This window comes from Athalia rosae, chromosome 1, assembly GCF_917208135.1.
Source record: "Athalia rosae chromosome 1, iyAthRosa1.1, whole genome shotgun sequence".
In the NCBI taxonomy this organism is placed as follows: Eukaryota; Metazoa; Arthropoda; class Insecta; order Hymenoptera; family Athaliidae; genus Athalia; species Athalia rosae.
Genome location: NC_064026.1, coordinates 21,935,094 through 21,959,098, shown reverse-complemented (window position 1 = coordinate 21,959,098; position 24,005 = coordinate 21,935,094). Strand labels below are relative to the sequence as shown.

Here is a 24,005-nt window from a genome sequence, read left to right as displayed (position 1 = left end):
TCAAACTATGAAAACTAGCCTCTCAGGTATGGTAATGAGTCTTATCTTTTTCGCCGGAGCATTTGAACGGATCTTTATCAATTGAAATAGCCAAGATGAGCGAGACTGAATCATTTGTCGGAAAGGTGTGGGTTCCATGAATATTAAATAAACAAGATTATTTCCGTAATAAACGCCATGTTCAAAAAATTCAACACACACTAGCGATGCCTGAACAGTTACCGCTTAAAGGCGCTCATTTTTTATAGTATGAGCATAGATATCTATGGTATGAGTAAATGAATTAAGAAATTGCAGATCGTTATTATCAATACAGTAGAAGAAGTCACAAATGAAAAAAAACTATTCCACATCATTGGCGGTAGTCATAAAACAATTGATCGAGCTCTCGGAGTAGGAATATGTTGTTCATGATATGGTAACGAAGATGATCTATTGAATAATTTGTGGAGATAGTTATCAACATAATTACAAATGTTAACCGGAACCTTGTATGAGTCAGAACTAAATATAAATATATATGAAATCCAAGCCGTTTGCCATAGGCAATGGTTGGGTTTTTCACGAACTAGAAAAATAGTATGCCTTAAATTCGGCAAATTGATACGTGATTTTTAATATTATCAATTTATTGACAGTATAATCATCAGATAAAAGTATGACATAATGCTGAGTAATTAAACGCAATACCCGAATTGACTTTCTTTGAGTGTTGACTGCTGTAGAGTTATCAGGACGAGGAAATAGATGGTTCCGTAAACGCATTTTCATTCCATATATATTGTATCATTGTATATCAATATAATAGGTATAATGATATTATGTACATACATATACATAATGTAGCTAATGTATGATAAAATTATTAACGTTTATATTTATCAAAACATGTGGACTTGCAGCATTCTATTAATTAATCATTATGCTTTTATAGGCAACATAATTTATATAGGTATACCCGGTGATATACATACATATATTTGTGCTTTTTATCATCTCAGTTCATAACATTTCTGGAATCTCATCAATTGAACACGGCGCTATGACCGTATAACTCGGAATACGTATTTTGTACGTATGAAAAAAAAATCTCCTCTTTGGGATATTTCTCGTTTTGTGTCGAGAAGATATTTTACGTAACATTGAAAAGGAAAATGGAAAAATAAAAATAAGAAATTATGCATCAGAAATCATTCACACAATAAAAAAAAAAAAACCAAGTAGGTAGTGTAAAATTAATTATGTAAAGATCATCCGCATAACAATATTATGCCAATCTCATTTTTCCTAACAAATCAAATCTGTTAATGTAGACACTTGAGATAAGGCACGTGAATTTCATGTATTCCTATTTCAAGAATACTAATGATATGTATCTGTAGAAAGTCAAATTGCCTACCAGTGTGATAGAAATTTTTCTGATCAATGTCACCGATTTCGTCAACCAGTTCACTTTATCATAATTTAGTTATAGATAGGCGAGCTTTACCTAACAATTGCTTCAAAACAATACTTACTTAACTCATTTAGTCGTTCGCTTACTGACTGATTATTTCTGGTAAAATAAACCTGTATAACCTAATAGTCCGTGTTCGTACACGAATATGTACAGGGTGAGTCACTCAAAGTGTCGAGAATGGGAGGGACTTGCCAGGCATTAGGCCTCGCCCCTTCAGCCAATCAACAACTAGAAGAACTCGGTACCTGATACAATTTCTTGGTATGGGTAAGAAATACAACCACTACTCAATCAGGCTATAAATTATTCATTTATTTTGACGTTCATGAGCACTTGATGTTCGTATCAACAGAGAAGCTCAACAATTTCAATCGCATTTACGAACGTCGAAATAACTGAATAATTAACAGCCTGGTTGAGTAGTGGTTGATATTTCTTACCCATACCAAAGAATTGTATCAGGTACCGAATTCTCCTAGTTGTTGATTGGCTGAAGGGGCGAGGCCTAATGCCTGTCAAGTCCCTCCCATTCTCGACCCTTGGAGTGACTTACACTGCACAGTTGAAGATAATAAAAATACATCAATCACTTGAAGTTGTATAATAATATTCGTAGTATTTAGGTGAAAACAAGTCCTACTTCGTATTACAATCACCGCGAAACCAGAAGAGGTATCTCCTCCTAGAGGAGGAGAGATAGAAGAGGTATCTGTAATTAGCTTCATTTACCTATTTTTCTTCAAATACCTAGATGGGTACATACAACCATCGAGTTTCGCCTGAATTTGCGTGGAAGCCTAATGGTCCTCGCTTGAAATAGTCAACCGCAGTTTTTGACAAGATATGGAATTTCTGTGTATGTTGAATCGTCGCTAGTTTTTACAAGTAACTCAACTTTGCAACACGCTGAATATTTTTTCTACATAGGTTGCTTGTCGTAATTTCACCGGAAAATATTTATTTCCAAAGGAAATCACTGCAAAGCGTACGATTTTCGTGACAGCGGTGGTTACCGACGATAAGAGTTTGTCATAGGCCATAATTTTAGGGAGATGTAAATAAAAGAACTGGCAAATAAATCAGATACTGGTTACAATAATCTTTTGTAAATCGAACCATCTTATGGATTTTCTCTGTCCGAATATGTTTCATTCAGAGGATGGGCATACTTTGACTCCCAGTCACGAAGAAATATTTCTTCGAGTTGCTGTCTTATACCATTCTCATTTTTGTGACCAACATCCTCAAACACCATGCCGATTCCTGTTACGAGAAGAAAAAAAAAACCAAAACGAAACATTATGAAATGAGGAATCAAATTCACGCATATCCTAATAACATTTCTCGGCACACGTTTAGGTCAAAAGTTGAGATACTGTTGCCGGAAATCTACATATATTTTACATGAATGTTAATTATATCTTCGGAATTCATTAGTGAATTAACGTGCGATAGCGTTCACGTTGTTGTTTGCTTTGTAGTTTTTTTGAAAATACTCACCAGCCGTTGTTAAGAAGTAATCGCCGGACCAGTTACTTGTGCCAATGTAAGCAGCTGCATCAGTTACCATGTATTTGTTGTGGTTCACTCTGGTGTATGGTATCTTATCGAATTCCTTGTTAGTTGGAACGATAAATCTTTTCTGCAATATGCAAACGATAAAGGAATGTTTCGAATGTATAACTAAATAATTTTGTAAAGCCTAGGTACTATAACTCCACGAGATAATAAATTATTATACTGGTTTTTCATATAGTTGAGAAATCATCGGTGTGAGAAATTATGGGTGAACAATATTCAGAATTCATGTACGAACCACTTCAATTTTCACGTTCCTGTAACTTTTTGTAAGGTCAGCCAATGATCTTAGAAAATAATCTTCCGAAGGTCGAGAGTGCTTCCACCAAGAAATAAGCAGCCTGATGTTGACTTTGTGTTCTATAGCTGCAGACCTTAGGGCATTGTCAATGATCGGCCAGTACCTGTGAAAATATTCATCTCAAGTCAATCGATTGTTGAATTTATTTCGCCGCGTGTCTTCACACAGCTATCAACCTCAGGCGGATAATACACATACGCAATATCGGAAGAAACGTATCACGCAATGCCCAGAGCGTTTACTATGATGTATTGCTATTGATCCAATAGTTAAACACACACGTCTATAATTTGGTGCCATTCGTGACGTCAGATGTCTACTGTCGCCATGTCGGCTCGTAGAGTTTAGAACCCACAATTTGGAGGTTTATAACTACGAATAAAAAAATTGTGGAGTAGAAATTCAAAAAAGGTTCACAAGTTTGGATTAATTTATGTCTGTTGAATCATTTTCAGGTTTTAAGAAGAAAACACATCGACAGTCATGGCCACTGGAAGGTCGAAAAACCTTGTTCAACGCCTATGATATCCTAAATCATTGAATGACAATTACCGAATATTCGGCAATACGAGCAATTCTCTGGTAACGACATTAGAAATCCTATGATTGTGTGTTTTTTTCTCGAAATTCGAAAATGAGTCATCAGACGCAGAATGCTCCAAGCTTTTGAATCTTTTTTGAATTTCCGCTGTATCATTCTTTTCTTCGTAGCTATAAACATTCGAACTGAGGGCTTGGAACTTGACGCGCCGACAGTAGATCATCGCATGACAGTTAATTCGATTTATTGCGCGAGAAACGCTAAAAATTTTCCGAGATCTAAAAGTCGATGAACGATCGAAAATATAATAAAGGTATTAGGAATTCCGAAATATTGCAGAGCGGTTCATGCCATGTGGTGATACATTCAAGGACGTTCAACGTACGATGGACACGACTGTCTTTCTGAAAACCTGTTAGAAGTGGGCAATAATTCCATAAAATCTCTGAAAAAGTCGTTTCTGATACGTATTCTAAAACGGATATTTTTTTGCGGTCTTCCAATCGCTGGAAATACCAAACTTTTTTTCGGGACCGACAATTAATCGACTCGCCATCCGTTAACGTGTCTTTTATATGATCTTTGCCACAGCTCAGATAAAACCAATTAAAAGAAAAAGGGTGAACCATCTGTTTCTAAAATATTCAAGGATTTTTGCAAATCGTTACCGTCAAAAATTCCACTGTTTAAAACTCGCAATTACGGTGAGCGAAGATGTGTAATGCATTCTTGTTTTATTCATAAGAAAAGGCTTCATTCACCTCATCATGTTATCAAATTATAAACGGGAAAAATCATTCGAAAATAAAGTTTCCTTACACCAGTCAAAGTTACCGAGTGATGAGTTTGAAGTGATACACTTCATATAGTTTACTTCATACCTATGCTAAGAATTATGGGTCAATACGTACTTGACTTTCGGCTCGAATATGGTGAGAGGAAAGTAATCCATCACTGAAATGTAAATGAACTTTTCAGCTTTATCGATGCAGTGTAGAATGGCGTCTAAATCATTGGTTCTTCCTTTAGGTGACAGAGCCGGCGGAGAACTCTAGAAGCCAATACTAAATTTCATCGATCTGCGACGATGTAGAGGATAGAAAAAAGATATACCGATGATTGTCCTTAGCTACGATGATTATATGAGTATAGATATACACGTGTACGAGTATATGACTCGTTCGATGGCGTGTCTTGGTGCTCTTAACAAATGTATACCTATGCGCCCTCGGCTAACAACGCGGTTGACCAGCCTTGGGTAATAATGGTTAGGTAACTGGTTCCTATAGGTTCTAATTTATTATTATATTTCTTTTTTCATCGCAGAAAAAGGACAGGACCAAATTTTTTTCATCGACTCACCGCGAAAAACGCCCGATACTTGTTGTCATCCAGGGTAAAATTAATCGGATTGTTGACGTTTATTTTTGTTGCCAAGGAGTCAGGCCATGCAACTGGAACTTTTCCATCTTCAGAAAGTTTCCAATAGACCTAAAGAATCAAGGTTTTCATCCTTACGCGAGAGAGTTTGTAATTTAATTCCTCGTTCGCGCACGAAGTAGGAACGATGATACATTAAACATTGAGGTCGGGGATTCCCACAATGAGCACACCGGTTCCATATTACGGAAAAATCCACCCACATTATTTAAGAAGGGTAAGAATTAAAAATAAATGTATAATAAGTTGATAGCAATCAAAAAATTTGGACGAGCCACTGAATGGTATAAGGGAGATGTTTGAAATTATTTAAACATTTTAGATGGTGATAATAAATTCATACACGCCTAATTCCTACATAATCTGACTTAATATTTCTCCATGAGTATGTAATGAAAAATGACACTGTCGTCAAAACTCACGTCAAAAATTTTCGCCAAATCGATTGCAAGACAGGAACAGTTCGTTGCCAGTATTCCCAATTCCTTGACCTGAGTTAGCGAACGCCAGTCCATATTGGCTGAGCCAACGTACACGTGCGTGCGATCGATGAGCCACAACTTGGTGTGAAATATTCCGGATCCCAATAAACTAGGGAAGTTCAAACTTTTCACCTGTTAAAATTTATGTATGAAAAATCACATAGCGGTAAGTAGACTATATTCGTTGTGGATCGACATAGAATGAAGAGAGAAGAAAAAAGAAGCACCCGTGTTTCTTATACGTTGACATTTTTGTCCTTCGATTCACTTATTTCAGTGGCGATTTAATATATAAACGTTTGAAAGATTGAAAAAAAAAAAAAGGAATTCGTAAAAAATTAACGCTCACAATAAAAAAAACAGTTTGATTGATTCAAATATTCAATTCTAGTCATTAGAATTAACTATTACAGGCATAGTAACTATAATCACGATTTTTATGAGGTGGTTATAACGTAATCATCATTTTATGCAGGTATGTCATTTCTATTTTTTGGTGTTAATTTTCCGAAATAGCGTCTTGTTCTAAGATGATTTGATGCAAGCCGTTGACGACGAATGCAAAATGACACAGGAAATTAGTTGCGTTCGGACTAAATCCAATCGTGGCCAATTCCACAACTATAATTGTGTAACATTATATGGAATATATGTAATCTCATGCCACCAACAGGTTCTGAAATGTGCGCTGGTCGTTAAATTCTGTATTTTTGAAAAAAATGACAGGTATTCCAGCGCGGACGGATAGGAGCAAAAACTAGAATATTTAAAACCTTGAGATTCGCGTACAAGTAAAATTCATTCGAATCAGTCAACGTAAATATATAATGCGATTGGTAAAGCTGCGTCGTTAGTATTATTTATTGAAGCGATGCATTAATAAATATATAAGCACGGAGTAAGAGGACGGTACGGAAATTTCAACTGATTCCTAAAGCGGTTTGAGAGAGACAACAAAAACAACAAGAACATCAACAACAATAACTATAATAATCATTAATAAAATACATAGAGTAGCGCAGGTGCAACTCAACCTACAACTCATCATGAGCCCTGTTAGAGTGTTTTCTAATTTATCAAACGATTGATTGTCTTCGTCTCCTTCGAGGACCGCGGGGGTGGTACGGTGCTAGACATTAAATCAATATCTTTCCTTCATTAAAGTGAAGATTAATCACGAAAAAAATTCTTAGGAAAGTTCAGGAGTAACAACTTTCTCTGTATGAATTTTTAGTGTTATAAACATCACGTTATACGTAGATATCTCGTTTTGACGTCCACGTAAACGTCGAAAGATACTTAGGCATTTTTTATTCATATGAATAGGTTTATTCGCATAACTCGTGTAAGAGAGTTGGTAGGGACATAGATATATTGAACATAGATGTTCAATATATCTATGGTAGGGACTAGAATGGATGATTCCGTTACGGACATAAAAAAAGAAATGGGTGAAGTACCGTACCTCTGCGTCTGCTTTCTTCGCCAAATATTCCGTATTGTCATTTGGACTCAAATGAGATGGAATATTCTGCGCGAATCTCAACCTTATGCCTCTGTCTCTGCCTGCCTCGAGTAAGGCTTCGAAGACATCTTCGCCCTAACAAAAAACAGGCGAGAAAATAGTATGTATAAATTATAACTTTAAATAGAATCGGAAACACCTTTGCAAGTTCTTTACAAACGGAGAATCGGCTTCAAATAGCAGCCATAACTCGAGTTGTCGTATGAAGAAAACATAAATGGAATATTTGGTCGCATGGGTGAATGCACGATAACTTGAATGAGGTTTGTATTCAATTGGGATTTCGGTAACATTTTAATAAGAAAAACAAATCTCACCTCTTTGGCACTGTCGTCGGGGTAAACGTCCTCTCTCTTCAACGTCCAATACAAGGCGGCAATTTCGATCGTGGATTGAGCCGAACCGATAAGATCCATCCACGTGTTGTAGGTACTGACGTGACTGACGGAGTTATTCGGATAAATCAGTCCGATTGGAATTGATTCAACTAAATTTATTCTGCAGCTGTCCATACATGTAAGTCCGGAATCATTTCCAGAATTCGTTGAGTTTAACAAGTGTTTATCAGCAGCGTGGTCCAGCAATGGAAGTAAAACAACGAGGACGATGAGAATCAGGATTACGGTAATCGGAATGCAACTGGGCCTGCACCATCCCTGGGCACCCCATCTACGAGTTCGAAAAAAAAGAGAAAAAAAAACCTTAAGAAACCCGAAAGAACTTGTTTGAACTACCTGAAACTTAACGTGTTGAAATACTCTTTTTTCAAATCTTTGCGAAGGAGCACACAGTTCCTTTAATTTTCGAAAATCACTTGGACAGGTGACTTCTACATTTACGATGAATCATTTTGTATTCTAATTTTGAATTTGTATTACATCAGATACGTTTTCCTTCACGATTTTAGGAAATTAATTGAATAGTATTGAACTGGCTTCATCATATCTAATCCGTGTTATTCACGAAAATACGGCTGAATCGAAAACATGCGAATTCGGTTGCAGTCAGTAAGGCGGGATTAGTTAGTTGGTTTATCGGTACAGTTGTTGACCTGTTGTTGGTACAGTCGACGAGTGCGTTTAACTAACGGACACTTTTAGAACCATTTTTTAAAAGTGCTTTTTAAGTCAGGGGCGAAGCTATGAAATTGTAGGTGCAAATCAGCGCTGTGTATGAGATTGTTTATCACTGTGGAATTCAAAAAAAAATTGAAGAATCCAAGTTCATGTTAGGCATAGCTACGGTTGTAAAATAGTAACAGTAACTAAGGTGAACCATAATCAAAGCTGAATGAAATTTCGGAACAGCGAATGTCTCGGACATGCAAACAATTAATGAGAATTACTTGGGGTGATTCAAGGGATCATCGCCGTCACCCCTTAGCATAAATCCAGTTTGATCCCACATTTCCAGGTCATCATCTCCACCGCCAGGTGAGCTCACCTCTAGTCTGGCATTTTCCGAAACTGTCTATAACAATAGGAAAAATTTTAATTAAACATTAGCAAAAAAAAAAAGAACAAATGCATAGATCCCGTTTGTTTGCGAAACTCTGGAAACAATAGCTGCATTCGTTGCGTGTAAAATTTTCAACTCAATAAAACGAAGGGAATCTCAATTTCCTGGCAATGGAATTGACTGAAGATAAGTGAAGACGCGATTAAAATATTCTGCAAGCCTACTAAATCTAGAAAATCATTCAAAATTGAATTCAGGTGCGATCTTTTGAAAATAGACCTTTGATAAGGATGATGCACCGCCGAGGATTCGGCCAATCAAGGTCGCATGTATCGATGCGCTTTGTGTTGCTTATAGCTAACAATAAGCGTGACTCATGATGCTGGTTTCACACGAACGCGGTGTTGCGGAGCGCGGTAGAGCGGTGCCCAATCAAATGCGCATTCAGAAGATTGTTCCGCGCGAAATAGACTTCTTTTCTATTTTCGGCGGAGCGTAATTGGCCACCACTGTACCCCGCTTCGCAACACCGCGTCCGTCTGTGAGAACTGAATACGTACAAGCACGAATTCAAGTCCGAATTCATTGGTATAACTGACCTGGGACAACTTTCGGTGGTCTTTAAACTTTCGAATTTGCGGAATTGTCATATCTTCTCAAACTTGACACTTGCGTAAGAATTAACCGAATCGACGTAACCGATAAAAAATCAGACCATACGTGGCAGAATAATGGCGATCGCAACAGAATTTCTACAATATCCTACGACATCTCGGACTATTGCCCTCTTCCGTAAAAGATATGTCGGAGTTGTAAGAACGGCAACGTTGCGGTGAAATTGGCGCCCTGTTTGAAAGCCGGTTTTCGAGTCCGATGCATATTTGATGGTGTTTTCTACTTCATTGCGTGGGAGTCGGTCGTCGGAGGGATATTATTGATCGGTTATAATATATTGTATTTGGTTCTCCATCAACTGCGAGTCGTACAAATGGCTATTTATTCAAACATAAACTTACTTGGACTCGGATGTAATCGACTCCTGTTCTGGGAACATTATTTCAAATCACCTGATTCTATGCAAGAACAAAGTTACCGCCGAATCACTCGCGCAGCAGGTTTTCGGGCGACACAAATGCACAAAATACTCCAATTTTATCGCTCTGTCCTGCCTATAATTTCATCAATTATTTACCGCTATTACACTCTACGTAGGCATCATATTCGAGGGCACATTGTTATATATCGTTGTTGCCAGCCGTGATTGGCGCGTTTGTAATTCCGATGGTATTTACTGAGCAACAATAAATCCCACACTATTATATTGTTATTACTGCAAGCTCAATACCAAACTGGACCACAGCTGTTACTCGAACCGTTAATCTGGTTAGATGTCGACCATTCTCCTTCAATCTCGCGCTGCTTTTGACAACCCTTTCAAATCTTTGAGCCTGTACTTGAGAGAACATTGAGAGTATAATTAAAAATTCAGAGTTATATGTATACACAAATGGTTTTGCCTCCGGTACATACGTATACGCGTATACGTATACATATGTAGGATTCTCAATGGAATACGTTCCTCCCTCTTCCTGAAGTTAACGTATGCATACTAGGGTGGTCCCTATTTGGGTCATTTTTGAATTTTTTGGCGCCCCATAGCTTAAATGTCTGCGAATAACTAAAAAGAAAGCTGGAGCTCGTAGCTCGATTTTGAGTTGACCCCCAACGCCTTCCAATTATTGTGTCGATGTCTAATACAAAATGCCATCTTCTTACTTATAATTGACAACATTTATCAATGGCTTTGACAATTATTTGATAAAAAAAATTCACGAAATTTTCGTAGATCATCTGCTGATATAGATAAGAGATTCGGCAATTTTCAGATTCTTTGGCGCAGCACAGTGAGTCTCAAAAACCGCATGTTATTCATGTAAGGAAATTCGAAGGCGTCGGAGGTCGACTTAGAATTAAGCTACGAGCCCCAGCCTTCACGAGCATTTCTTATTATCTATCTGCAGACATCTGAGCTATGGGGAGCAACAAAATTCAAAAGTGAACGAAATAAGGACCACCCTAATGCATTCATATCAACCTATACTCGCATATTGATGTGCACGATGGTACATATATATACATGTATAAAATTTATGGATATCGAGCGACAGGGTTCTGAAAAAGTTCCGGCACGAGGGAATAGGCAGCTTTGAGCTTCGATGTCGTATCGGCGAGTGGCATAACACCGTTCTACAAAAGCATTATTGCCTTAAAGTTTGCTGAAGCAACAGCCATTAGACTAATGCGTTTTTAATACGAGTTAGTAACAGGCTGGGAAAGGACAATTACCTTGATTAAGCCCATCCTTAGGCGCGCGTACAGTCGAAGCTCGTTCAAAGCTCAGAGTAACGTGGGTAGAAGATAATGAAATCCATCATTTACTCGTGTGAACGGTTTGTCTTCATTTTCATTACATTATTTATGTTTGGTATTCTCCCAATCTTTTTCAGGTTTTTTTTTCCCATTCACTTCAAACTGTTCTTCTGTCTTACTTGTTTATTCATAAGCTTTTACATTTTGAAAATAGACGTCAATTCAACCACAGGAAAGACGACAAATGCGCCACGCTATTGTGAGTATCGGAAGAGATGCCAGGTCAGCGGTATTTAATGTATGTATAAAAAAAATTGTACTTTTCTTCCAAAATATTTAATATAGCTATTGAAAATTATATTGAATGATGCTTCACCTGCGAGCGAACGACGGTATTAAATTACACGTAGTAAGTTATCATGCGATCCTATTTTATTACGTACATATACTTGCTCTGCTTAATATTTATTTTATGGAATTTTATATTTTACTTGTGTACCGCGCTCTCCACTGGCATCCATTGTTCATTATCCTTTATCGATTTGTGTCTGCACATATTTTACTTTTCTTCCAGTCATCGCAATTTTCTACAATATTTCTTTCACAACATTCGAAACTACAGTTCTACACGCATGGAAAACAAATCATAGAAAATTTATGCTGGAAACATTTTTCGCAAAGAAAAGTTGAAGAAAAAAAAATGACTCTTATCGTGGCACTTGCGTAACGATGATTACCAATTCTGACGTCTCAGCGTCGAAACGATGCGTACGCTCATATGTTCCAAACGTTTCGGTAAGGTACTCGTGGGCTACAGACAAATGACCAGATCGTTACATTAATAAGCAAAAAGATTCGCAGTGAAGAAGGATAGACAGAAACAAAAAGGTAGCGGAATGAAAAGTTGATGGACTCTAAGTAGAAATGGTTGAAGAGCCGACCGCAAGACTGAAAAGGCAAACCCGATCATCGTCGATGTAATCTTTGTTCTTGGTAAGGCCAGATAGGGTTTCGCGTTGCCTTGCAGAACAGAAAATTTCCCCACTCTCAGCAGAGGGAACGAAATGGGATGTACTTTATCCATGTGTAAAGGGTGGAGCATTTGCGCCAGTCGGTGTGCCTCCTGGAGATTTATTCACAATAGGATGTATACGCGAGTATATAATGTTATAGCTACGCGAAATATGTGAGATATGAGTTGGAGCACAACTGGGTCGCACCAGAGCCGACAGGATATGGTAATTGGATTTATAATTGCGAATCGCACGTTAGCGTATTTCGAAACATGGAACTTGGGAGGAAATTAGAGCGCACTTACCGCGCTTGTAACCAGCCGCGATCGAGTCACTAGGTACTATTATACGGGTTGCGGGTAAAGATTTTGCACGGAAGAATCGCGTGCCGCACGTCTAAACAATATGAACTCTGCAGAGTTGCACAAATACTTTTATGCTAAAAACCATCCTTCGGTATATTACTGTACGTCGTATGCGAAGTTGTGCAATTAGATTTATTCATGTCCCGACGCTTAAGGACATCGGATACAAGACTTATCCATGTCCGACAAGAAACTCCGAATCAAAAAACTCGAAAAATTGACAATTTCGAGGTCACAAATACGGCAACGTCGTGGCATTTGCTCGCTCTACAAGCGTTTCGAAGATTTTTAGATTTTCTGCAGGTCCGCCCCATCTGTGCCTCGTGCATTTTTTCAGACCGTGAATTTCACCATTGCAATCATCAGTTACGTTGGCAACCACCAATGGTAAAGCTAGCCTACGACTGCTAATGTGACTATTGAAAGATTGCACAAGCACACGACCAATTTCTATCCATACATCCCGATCAAATTTCCTCCATTTACTGGAGCCGTACTTGCTAATTACGAATGAAAGGATTTGCGCCTCTCACTTTTCCGAATGAGTCGAAAATATGTACGCCGAAATACTCGAAACTAGGAAATTTTGCATAAAAAATGATAGGCATATGACGGTATCCGATGCCCAAGAAACATATTCCCGACCATTGTCGTTCTTTATCATTTTTCATTTCATTTCTTTCTCGTAGATACCATATCCGTAATACATTCTCCACAATGCATCTTGTTGATTCGGTAACTCAAAGTCCTTCGGGATACCAAGATGACAATGATTGACATAGGAATATCTGATACGAAGTTATGCTTCATATGTGAAAACCTTGATAGATATCGAAATACCGATCGATCAATTACCGTTGCGTACGAATCGAACTGGTTTTCTCCTGCTGGATGAGATAAGTTAACCCAATGAGATCACGATTTGAGTGAAAAGTGGATGGCAAAATGTGATAAGCTCACTTTTTTGTTACACTTCAATTCTGGTTTGGAAAATACAACGTTAGACCTGATCTGACCTGTGTAAACGATCTTTTCGAAAAACGCCTATACATAGTTGGCGAGATATGCAGGTGTCTCGAGTCAAATGCTCCACCCTGTATATCCTAGTCATTTACATGTACCTCGTTATATGCATAAAATGCGTACATGACAGCTCAACAAATGAATAAGTGAAATTGCTGACCGGTGATACAAATGCATAATCATAATCGTCACGTTGTATCGCGCCACGTGAGCACGTGAATACGACAGACATATCACATACTGCGTCGCGATGACTTTATGAAAAATGATACGACGCTTTTCTAACACATGTTGACCCCGTCAACTAGATTCTGCTACGAAGTTTTCCCATTGAGATAGCCTAATTCCAAATCATGATTCCCTTTTTTCAGCGGCGTAGACTTGTTCAATGTTTTTTCAAATTCGAATCACACATCGAACAGAAACTGAATATAAAATTTCTGTGTTAATAAACGATGGCGAAGAAAAGGAAAAGGATATTAGTTCCGTCGATTATATACCCGAACAGAGAAATGTCCTGGTAAGAAATTTGAGATCGGAGAACAAGCAGCAAACCCGTGTGGCGCTAACCTGCATGGTAGCGAGTTCCAAAATGTTGGTAATAAAACATTCAATTTCGATCGTATGGCGGTTGGTCACGCCAGTTCTTGGGCGAAGGCGTCACAGGGGGTGAGGAAGAGACTACGAGCCCGTGAGGGTAGAAAAAAAAAAGGGAAAGCGGCTATCGTGGGACTGAGGGACTGTAGTGGTAGGCGCATTATTCTTAGGAGGGATTAGTATCAACATTTGTTCTAATGAAACCGCGGCCTAATGATGCTAGATGCCTGTAATTTTAGACGCGGACCTGCAGCCCGCGGTGTCCCAGAGGTTCGATTTGGCTATTTATTGCGTCTCGTCATGCACCCTAAACGGCACGTCGTGTTTCGGGGAACGCGACATGATCTGGTCGTTATTGCCTCCGCTTTTTCACGTGTGCATTGCGTTCATCTATTCTATTACGACAGTAGGGTTTCTGAGTCATTTGTTAAGTCATCGCGTACATATTTGACATGCCGACGTTCCGTAAACGTCCGGATTCCGCTGCGATCTTCGCGTTCAAAATTAATTGCAGAAGAACACCTTTTTAAATACGTTTCGTTGCGTAAGAATGAATTCCGTATTTCCAGTATTCGACTTGACGAATCAATGTCACTCCGAAGGGACGCCGTTCGAATTAACCGCTCGTCACGAAAAGATTCAGGTTAAATTTCAACAGTTATTCGATTAGCAGCGGGTGACTGAAGTTCAAAGACCATGCGAAAAATGGAAGAGCCTGCGCGCGTATTTCATAGTTGAAAGTGTCACACGCTGGTATACACACCTGTGTACGTGTGCTCGCGTAGATTGTACGTGGTAATATATACATTTATGGGGGTGAACCGGGGAGATTTCAGGATGTGACATTTTTTATTTAAAGGTGAGAGTACACGAGGATACACGGTGTCTAGAATACGCGCGTGTACCAGTTAAACGTTGCCGACCATGAAAATTAAAATGCACGTGCATATAATGAGCGGTGATAAGCGTCGGATAAGAATATTCGTGTTACGGTACAGTTAAGATCCGTGAATTTTTAATTGCCCTAATGTCAGTTGTTGCTCCCTTTCTATAATTTTCAAACAAATTTAATTCCAGTCCCTTTTCTCGTTTTATCTCCCCTCGTCTCGTTCCCTTCTTTCTTCAACTCGAGTTGAAAACATTCCCTCCGGCCCATGGCTGTGAGTCCGCAAGCAGGAGGAATTGAAAAGGCTGTTCTCCCACTCCGCTACTTTTCCTCGCGTATACTTAGCCGAGATGCAATCTTTTTTCTACGTATTTCGGTGTGAATAACATCCTCGCGTTCCACTTTATGTCTAACGCTCACGCAATGTCCCGCAGAAACAATGTTACCGTAGATAAAATACAAATGTGCGCGCCGACGAATACGATACATCAATTTGATCGAATTCACCAAAAATCAGTTTCATCGATGAAGAGGTTTCCGATTTGAAAATATTCATATACCTCGTTTCTCTAACTTCACCTTCTTCTGAGTCATATATTGTCTCATTTTCCTCCCTCCCTAGTTTACGTACCTATTCGAAATAGAATCACTCCCGCCAACGATTCTCTCGGTCTTCAAATTCTTTTTTTTTTTGCATTCTGTACCGATTTTAATGATCAATAATTTTGAAATTTTGTGGTAAATTATGAAACGATCGATGGGATTCCGACGAATCAACGATAAAATTCCTTCACAAATCGTCGAGTGAGGCCGGCTACTTTTTGTCAAATGTTAATTAAAAAGCTTCGCTGCATTCGGAAAATCGAACACGTACCATCGAACCCTTTCAAGAGCAATTTGTAATCGAACGCTTCGTCGAAACGCTTCACTCGCGCTACAGGATGCGCTACGGATGGTATATTAGAATTATAGATTGAACCGCCTCAACGTCCGTGGGTGTTTATATTTATAAAATTCTTCGATTGGCACGTACAATACGTGGTGTTCATTAGTTGGATAACCAATAACCGTCGTGTACCAGAACTACACCATATACGGATGGGATTTTAACGAACGATTAACAACATTTATCGTGATAAAATTGAATATTTTCAAAAACGTGCAACGATATTTATTGCATACCAGAATGTAGTGCATGGCACAAACCACCTATTGTTCATCGACTACCACAGCAGAGTTCCGTAAACCGCATCGATTATTAATTAACTCAGGTAATTGTTTCAAGTTCAATTTACCAATGAACAACAACTATGCGTACATTGCAGCCACATCCATTGAATCGCACGGAATATGAAGAAATAATTGTTCGAGCTTTCGACGATACTTCGATATTCCCGGAATTTCCCAATCGTCGACCATAATGCAGAAAAATGTACACTCCAAACTTCGTTTGTTGTTGCTTTTCTCTCATTGCGCAGCTTGTATTAAGAGATCAGAAAATTTCATCGATGAACATTTCCGGCTTATCAACAATTCGGGGATAATCTCTCAATATGAAATTTGCATCGATGAGTGAAATTGAATTTTTATCCGAAATTGAGAACACCGTCGCGAATGAGCCTGAAACACGAAATGCACACGATTGGTCAACGACTAATTACTGAATTATTTGTTGAGCTCCAAGAATTGCCGAGTCAATTTCTACGTGGCCGTCGATAATCCTGAAACTATCTGCTGCGGAATATAACAGCCTGCGGAATGGCTGCGAATTATGAAGCCTCGCGTTCCATACGCAGTATTATTTTCTATACCTATACACTAACTATACATTTGGTATTAGTTTTGTCCAAACGAGTATTTGTCACGCGATGTCAAAGACGCCCCCTGAATACACGCACCGCTAGAAAAGCTCAACCTAAAATTATCGGTGCTTAGTATAGCAAGGGGTAGTGAAAACTGAGAAAAATAGAAAAACAATAAAGAGAAACCGAATGAATAATTAAGCAAAGCAGATTGCTGCTCGTGAAAGTTGAAAATTCGAAGCAAAAAAACAATATAAAATAAATGAAGGGGTATCATTTCTCTTTTTCCTCCGCGCACTCAGCAGACGCTTTTTCACCTCGGTAATCTTCTCCGAAACGGAGAATAAGAAATGCTGACGATCCTCACAGACCAGACACCTTTCAAGCTTGAATAGGCAGTAAACTCCTGCCCATCTTCCAAGGAATAACATAGGCAAGAGAAAATACGATCTGCGGGCAAAAAACGGTAAGAAGACGCCCGATTTTTGCAACATCTATTGTACCTATATACTCGTTACTTGTGAACAAAATTTTTACCCCAATTTCGGGGTCCAGTCTGACATTATAACAATCGTACATACGCGAAGACGTGAGTATTTCTGATGCGGTGCAATGCGAGGAGCGAGAGAATATAAAATGAAATAAAAAAAAAGAGACACGCACTTCACTCTCAACCCTCGGAGAACAACGAGTCGTTAAATCCCCGACGTATGTAAGCGAGAGGAGAATTTTTTGGGGGAATTTGTTGTCGGCACGCTCATCGCTTACCCGTTTCGCACGTCAGCCAATCCAATCAATGCAAAACGTTCGCGGATGTTTCGACTGACAAAGTTAAATGAGACGTAGCGAAAGTCCTTGTATAGGTATACATGTATACCCGTACAGATTTCCACTTACGTACGTATTGTCGCTCTTTGGAAGGCCCATGGGAAGGAACGGAAGAATGCCTTCATCTCGTTCCGTCTTGCGCAAGCTTCAAGGTTCCACTTTATATCAACACGGAATGACCAGTAATCCGATTCAGTGCTCCGCTACTTCCCTTTATCCGTTTTACCGAAATGTAGGTCCACCGTCACACGAATGCATCGAGTACACGGTCGGTCCATCTAATCTAATCCAAAACTAAATCCTATAGCTTGAAATCCTGCGTCGTTCGAAGGGCGATGGCAGGCTGGATTTGGAAAATGAAAATTGGCTAAAAATTGAGTAGATATGCGCCAGATTCGAGTTGAGTTCCTACGATCGAATAATGATATTATATTAAATTTATTCTAATCTTTACATCACCGTATAACGCGGAGTAGCGATCTCTTTTCAAAGATCGGACACCTCGGCTGATTGTGGGAGTAAAAACCAAATTCGTGTAAAATTTCTGTTCGCTCTTATTTCGGTTGTTCTTGGTTCCATAAGCATTCAAATTGTATAATATACTGTATCGGGCAAGTATTTTATCGATAAGCTTAGATCTTAGGTTCCTTGGAGTTTTTGGAGATTCGCTTTTTTGATTCTCTATTCGCAACTGTGCTCCACTCCTAGACATTTTTCCAGGCTACCGATTTGTCCTCGCTTCCCTTTATTCGACATCATACCTATGCTAGCGTAACGAGGTAAATGTATGGCAGACTGCACATTACGTACGACAAAAAGTTTTTGAAATTAATTGTCGGCGGGTTAAAATTATCATTCACAGCATGAGATTTACTTAAGCGTCAGGAGTTTTTCATTTCTCTTATGCCTAGTTTTTTTTTTTTTTTTTTCTTCTCAACGAACGTGTGCAATTCTTTTAATTGCTCAGAACGATGAGGTGTGTGCAAACGGCCGTTGGGTACTAGACAGTTGACGTTCCACGTACACGTAAGTGTATAACCTTTGAATTTAAAGGTGATCGAATCCCTTGGTGAAATTTTAACGACGACCTGCTACGACAAACCATAGCAAAAACTACGATATTTGCGTGCACGTGTAGACGTATGACATTTGCGGAACCGCGTAGCTTTTCATCGCTGAACTATCATACGCTACACAACACCTGATTATGACGATAAACCGACACATTAATTTCAACATTTACGATACACGGTACGTATAGGTTCGCATACTTCCTGATAAAACGGCGAGAACGTTGCTAAATATTTAGTTGTATAATAATCCGTTGTGAACGTGCTGCGAATGCATTGTTATCGCAACGTTACGTACAATTTTGTTAATGGTTTAATAGACCCATGTCGATTTTTATTTTAGTTACTTCATTAAACTTCCTAAAACTACTGTTATACGCGTGTTATTGTCCAATATCGGTGCATTAGCCGCTTGGTTTGCGCCGGTTATACCGGGGCTGTACCTATATGTATATACGTATTGTACAAAGGTCTATGTATTGTGTGGATAGTAACGATCAATCGAAGTGAATAATTTACGATGGTCAAGATGTGGGCAGATAACCTGTCAAATTCGATGATATTAAGTGGTTCATCGATTCCCTCCTACCTATACATATACGTATACAAATACGACAGAAAATTCACGATAATATGAAATTCACAGGTAATACGTGTCGCATTGCGTTCAGCTATAAGAATAATACGAATCCTAAATACAAATGCGCTGGAAATTTTTTTTAATCTAGATCGAATCTAACCCACGTGACGTCGGAGGGGCAGCATACGCGATGAATTTGAATTTTTCTTGATCAATGAAACTGGGGTTTCTTTTTTTATTGAAAAAAATCAATAACTCACCGATAATTTGTGCCTTATTTTGGGTGTCCTGCTTTTATGTTGCGGTAGAAGTACGACGATATCTTGATCCTTTTCGCGGTTTGTGGATTGACCGGGGAACGATCTGCTCGTGGAAGAGCCACCGGCACAGGAGGAAGAAGTCGCTAAAGTGGTTGAACTTCCGGCCGCCGAATGTTTCGAGTATGCGACGTTGGTCACGTTGTTGCTACCACCGTAAGACACGTTGTGCGTATTGTTCACCTATCGTCAATTTTCGGATCGGAGAAACAGATGGAAAAAACAGGTCAGATAATTAGTAATTTTTTACAAAAAAAATGAACCGAGTCCGATAGGGAGTTGGTATACGGTTGTCGGCGAAACGGGTGTATGCTGTGCATATGTCGTGAATTTTTATTAGTGTGCTTATACTGTGGCCTTTCGTGTTTCACGCTACACCGAATCCGATTGGCATCTATTTGAAATCTGCCATCGCAGCTAGTCTCTCATTACCCGTGCTAACACACGAGCTGCGAAAATACGTGATTTCAGAAGCCGCCGCGCGGTATAGAAGTCCTCCTCGTTAGATCGTCGGCTTTCAAAAGTGAGTGGAAATAGAAAATTCGTTCTCATCGCCTGAGCGATTTATGATCACATATGACGGGTAAAACTCACCTGAACGAGTATGTGACAGGCTTGCGAGGCAATTTGAAAAAGACCATCTTGCAAATTGCGTCCCGGTTGCTCCGCACCCAGACCGTTGCCACCGCCACTTCCTGCCCCACCTCCACCTCCGCCGTTCTTTCCCCAGCCAAAGAAAGACATTTTGAATTAAAACGAGGGTGAATTTTTGCAACTACATCCGTTTATTCTTCTCAACGTTGGTATTTCCCTCCCCTCATCTTGTTGTACATGGTTTATTTATCTCGCCGTTATACACTCCCTCGTCCTGAGCTTTGTTTTCTGTATTAACTGTACGAGTGCTTTTTCTCACTTGGTATTACTATTTGCCATGATTATCTGTTATTCTTCACCCAACGCGGACACTTGTATTTTTTTTCATTTCCTTCTTTCGCTCTCTCTCTCTCAATTTGCGCGTCGATCGTGCACTGTAGGTGTTTCAGCGATTATTTTCACATTGTTTTTTTTCGCCTTCTTTGGTTTTGAGAAATTGCAGTTTGCACAACTCGATAATGTATATTGTGTTTCGTGGTGCGAAGTGGCGAAGGTTATATACATACACGCACGCGTATATAGCGTGCGATACTTATTATTTAATGACAAACTCGACGATGCATTTTATGTTGTGCCTGATTCCAAAATTTTCTCTCGAGGTCAAAGACCGTAACATTTTCAACCGTTCGCCGCTGACCAAATGATCGTTGGTGATATTTTATCCCCTCAGTAATCTGCAAGCAATCATTCGAATCGGTTAATTCATCGAAGGGAAAGAGGAGATTCGGTGCTTCTATCCGCGATTAAAATACGTGGCGGTAATTGACATTGAACGACAGACTTGTAAATCATTTGCAATCGTTTTGGCTCGATGTTCATTGCCGAGAAAACGAACGAAGCCACAGAAGCTAATCGTGAAATGCCACTGATCCGCGGCTCCGACATAATATCTGTTTATTTCTAGAGCTTGCAGCTTTTGTTTGTCGATCAAATATTATAATACATGCTTCAGGTCTGACCATACATACCCACCCGAAGAACATCGCATGTATTCACCAACTGCCATCAATTTATTATTCATAGTACAACACCGTATCTCAGAGTACAACATCGGGTTCCTCGCACAATTATATTTACATACATAGGATTTCCTAGATTTTTCGCGCAACTGGGTAGATTTGTATGGATGTACATATGTACTGATATCCAGAAGCAAATTTGTTCGCATGCATTTGCACATGTGCATGAATATTTTTGTCAACGCGCGAAGGCGAATAAAGGTTGGGAAACTATAAAAATTAGGCATAAGTAAACAATTATGGGAGAATCGGAATGTGAGAAGAGGAGAACAGCAATTACATTTCATGCATTGGTTCGCCATGAATATGTCTGACCGATTTATGGACTTGTCACAGCTGTTATATCAGATTAGATTTGAGAGCGAATCAACGTTATCACGAACTCCATGAAATCCATGTAAAATATCACAAAAACATCGTCAATGAGATCTTCGGGGGTCTTCGTTTTTTTTCTGCTCTTTTTACCGCAATTTCGAAATCATTCACGCGCCGCTCTTATTTCGCTAGCAGAGAACGCGTGACTATCGATTGATTCCATGGTATTTTTTACGTTCTATACGCACCCCGTATATGTGGACAAAGAAATCAAACCGCAGCTATATCCTCAAACACGAGATACACAACCGTTAAATGAGACCGCGATGATAATACTCGAAGGTTTTTCACCTTTTCTTTTTACACTCTCGCGTATCATGTACATATACAATGCATGTATGTTTATCTGCCGATATCAATCATCCCGAGTTTCCTTTCTGCGTATACGACGAAGTTTGAAAACAAAGAACAACAGACAATATATTTTTTACCCAGCTGCATGGGGTATATTACACCCGCACGTATAAACACTGACCCATGCATCGATGTAAATAAACACGTACGTATGTATGGAAATGAGACAGGGTCGGCAAAAAGTTTAACGTTTGGACCACAACGACCATTTTCATTTAGTTTTCTTGTTCGTTTTACGAAAATATCTTGGGGATAATTTTGTCTACAGAAACTTGAAACGTTGCAGGGTCGATAATGTCGATATAATGAAAAACTAATTGTAAGAAACTCAGTACAGGTATAGTGAAACTGTGGTGGGCGCTGTTGGCTCGCCATTTTTTATATCCTCGTGTCATGCACATTTACCTATATCATACGCTGAAGCGAATACTACTTTATATCCTTTAAGTAGAGGAACCAAATGATGGTGGCAAGACACGACAGCAGAATGTATATATATACATATACATATATACACCAGCTATTCGAAGGTCAATTTTGATTTGCACACACAGTATGGAGTCCTCGTTTCATATTTCACTGTTTCGTATATGAGTAAGTTATGTAGTATGCATCGGATGAGGTAAATTGATATGCAAGTTAAATTTGATAGAACATGCAGGGCGAGTGAATCCGAACGCCGGGAGGATGGGACGACCCTGTGCGCGATTCGTTTGATATTTATTTTGAATCCATGAATCGCTTCGAGGGTTCTTAAATCATCGAGATAATATAGAAACGCCGAGGGTCGTTGAAGTGAATTTTCTCATCGGGCTGAAGCGGTGATAAATCATAGTGACGAAGCGCCGTGTGGAGGTTGCTATATTTATTGACCGGGCTAGAAGGAGAATGCAAACACATGAGGATTACAGCAAATTGCAATAGATTATACAGACAGATCGGATACCTGCTGCGGAAATATCGCGCAACCGTAATCGGTTCGAACCAACTGCGTATCCTTTTTCCATTCGAATTATACCTAAAGCTCGCATTCCTCCCCTAACGTAGAATGTCATTAATTCCGGTCGTCAAATATCTTGATTTTACAAAGGATGTTCGAAGTGATACGATATTCGCCTGAATCTTCGAATTTGAATGAGTGAAATAACGAATATAAATGAATAACCGATGTCTTTTAGCGTTGGAAAATTACATGTACACACCGACCAAAGTCTGTGCATAAAATTATACGAAAAGCGGTTTATGTGGGTTCAAATGAAACGCAAAAGAGTGCAGAAACATCGGGTACGTCACGTTCTGACATTGTGACACTTATTGACTCCTAATTATTGATTTCCAATGGGGTAACTTACGGCCAGTTGAACTCGAGCACTAACGATGACCCACTAGACATATTTCCACAGCTCAGACAACAATAATATACAATACGTCATCTAAAAACTCTACCGTGTCTATGATAACGTGTAAAGAAAGAGTGATATTAGGTGTAAGGCACAACAATCAGGCGGTTTACTGACAGCCAGCGCTAGCTTAACCGGTCGCGAACAGAACTCAACGTACGGGGTACAAGTTCCAACCCAGACGCTGCTAAGTTGTAAGGTAGGTTGGCTCCTGAAGGGTGTTCAGCAGGTGAGGGTGGCTCGTGGGTTGTTCTGGGTGGCGACCAGTACGCCAGGCCTGCGCTCAGGCATACCGCGTGACCTGGATACACGTACTGGTCAACACAACTTTACCGCGTAGCACATTTCGTGCGAGTCCTCCGACTTCGTATACGGGGTGCCCCTTTTCGAACAACTTGTTTATACACATCGCGACAACTGGGGCGCTATTACTGGAAAACGACTTCTTCGACAAAGAATGCATAATTTCTAGGGGGACGGAAACCGGTGATATCGGACGAGTTGTTACAAATTTCGACCACTTTTGAGAAACCAAACGCTCTGTTCGTATTTGAAAATTGCAAGCGAT

At 39.4% G+C, this 24,005-nt stretch overlaps 1 protein-coding gene across 3 annotated transcripts; it reads right to left on the bottom strand.

Moving 5' to 3' along the window:
• Positions 1–762: 762 nt before the first annotated feature.
• LOC105691412 (5'-3' exonuclease PLD3-like) lies at positions 763–23,625 on the bottom strand. Of its 3 annotated transcripts, XM_020855447.2 has the most exons (12): positions 23,390–23,625; positions 20,230–20,963; positions 19,579–19,818; positions 8,672–8,796; positions 7,644–7,995; positions 7,267–7,401; positions 5,742–5,933; positions 5,242–5,370; positions 4,791–4,930; positions 3,276–3,441; positions 2,960–3,101; positions 763–2,722 (listed from the first exon to the last, which is right to left on the bottom strand). In XM_020855447.2, exons 2-12 carry the CDS (start codon positions 20,377–20,379, stop codon positions 2,580–2,582), a joined length of 1,914 nt encoding a protein of 637 aa, XP_020711106.2. In that variant the 5' UTR covers positions 20,380–20,963; positions 23,390–23,625; the 3' UTR covers positions 763–2,579. The 3 variants fall into 3 exon arrangements, with proteins under 3 accessions (XP_020711106.2, XP_048516236.1, XP_012265292.2); XM_048660279.1 differs by lacking the exons at positions 19,579–19,818; positions 20,230–20,963; positions 23,390–23,625 and adding an exon at positions 9,345–9,585; XM_012409869.3 differs by lacking the exons at positions 19,579–19,818; positions 20,230–20,963; positions 23,390–23,625 and adding an exon at positions 9,384–9,583.
• Positions 23,626–24,005: the final 380 nt, after the last annotated feature.

Excerpts from the sequence above, each read along its gene's own strand:
- LOC105691412 (XM_020855447.2), bottom strand. The coding sequence starts at position 20,379 with ATGTCTTTCTTTGGCTGGGGAAAGAACGGCGGAGGTGGAGGTGGGGCA. Across the intron at positions 8,797-19,578 it reads AAATAAGGCACAAATTATCG|ACAGTTTCGGAAAATGCCAG; the intron begins GTGAGTTATTGA and ends CTATTGTTATAG. Across the intron at positions 7,996-8,671 it reads GATCCCTTGAATCACCCCAA|ATGGGGTGCCCAGGGATGGT; the intron begins GTAATTCTCATT and ends TCGAACTCGTAG.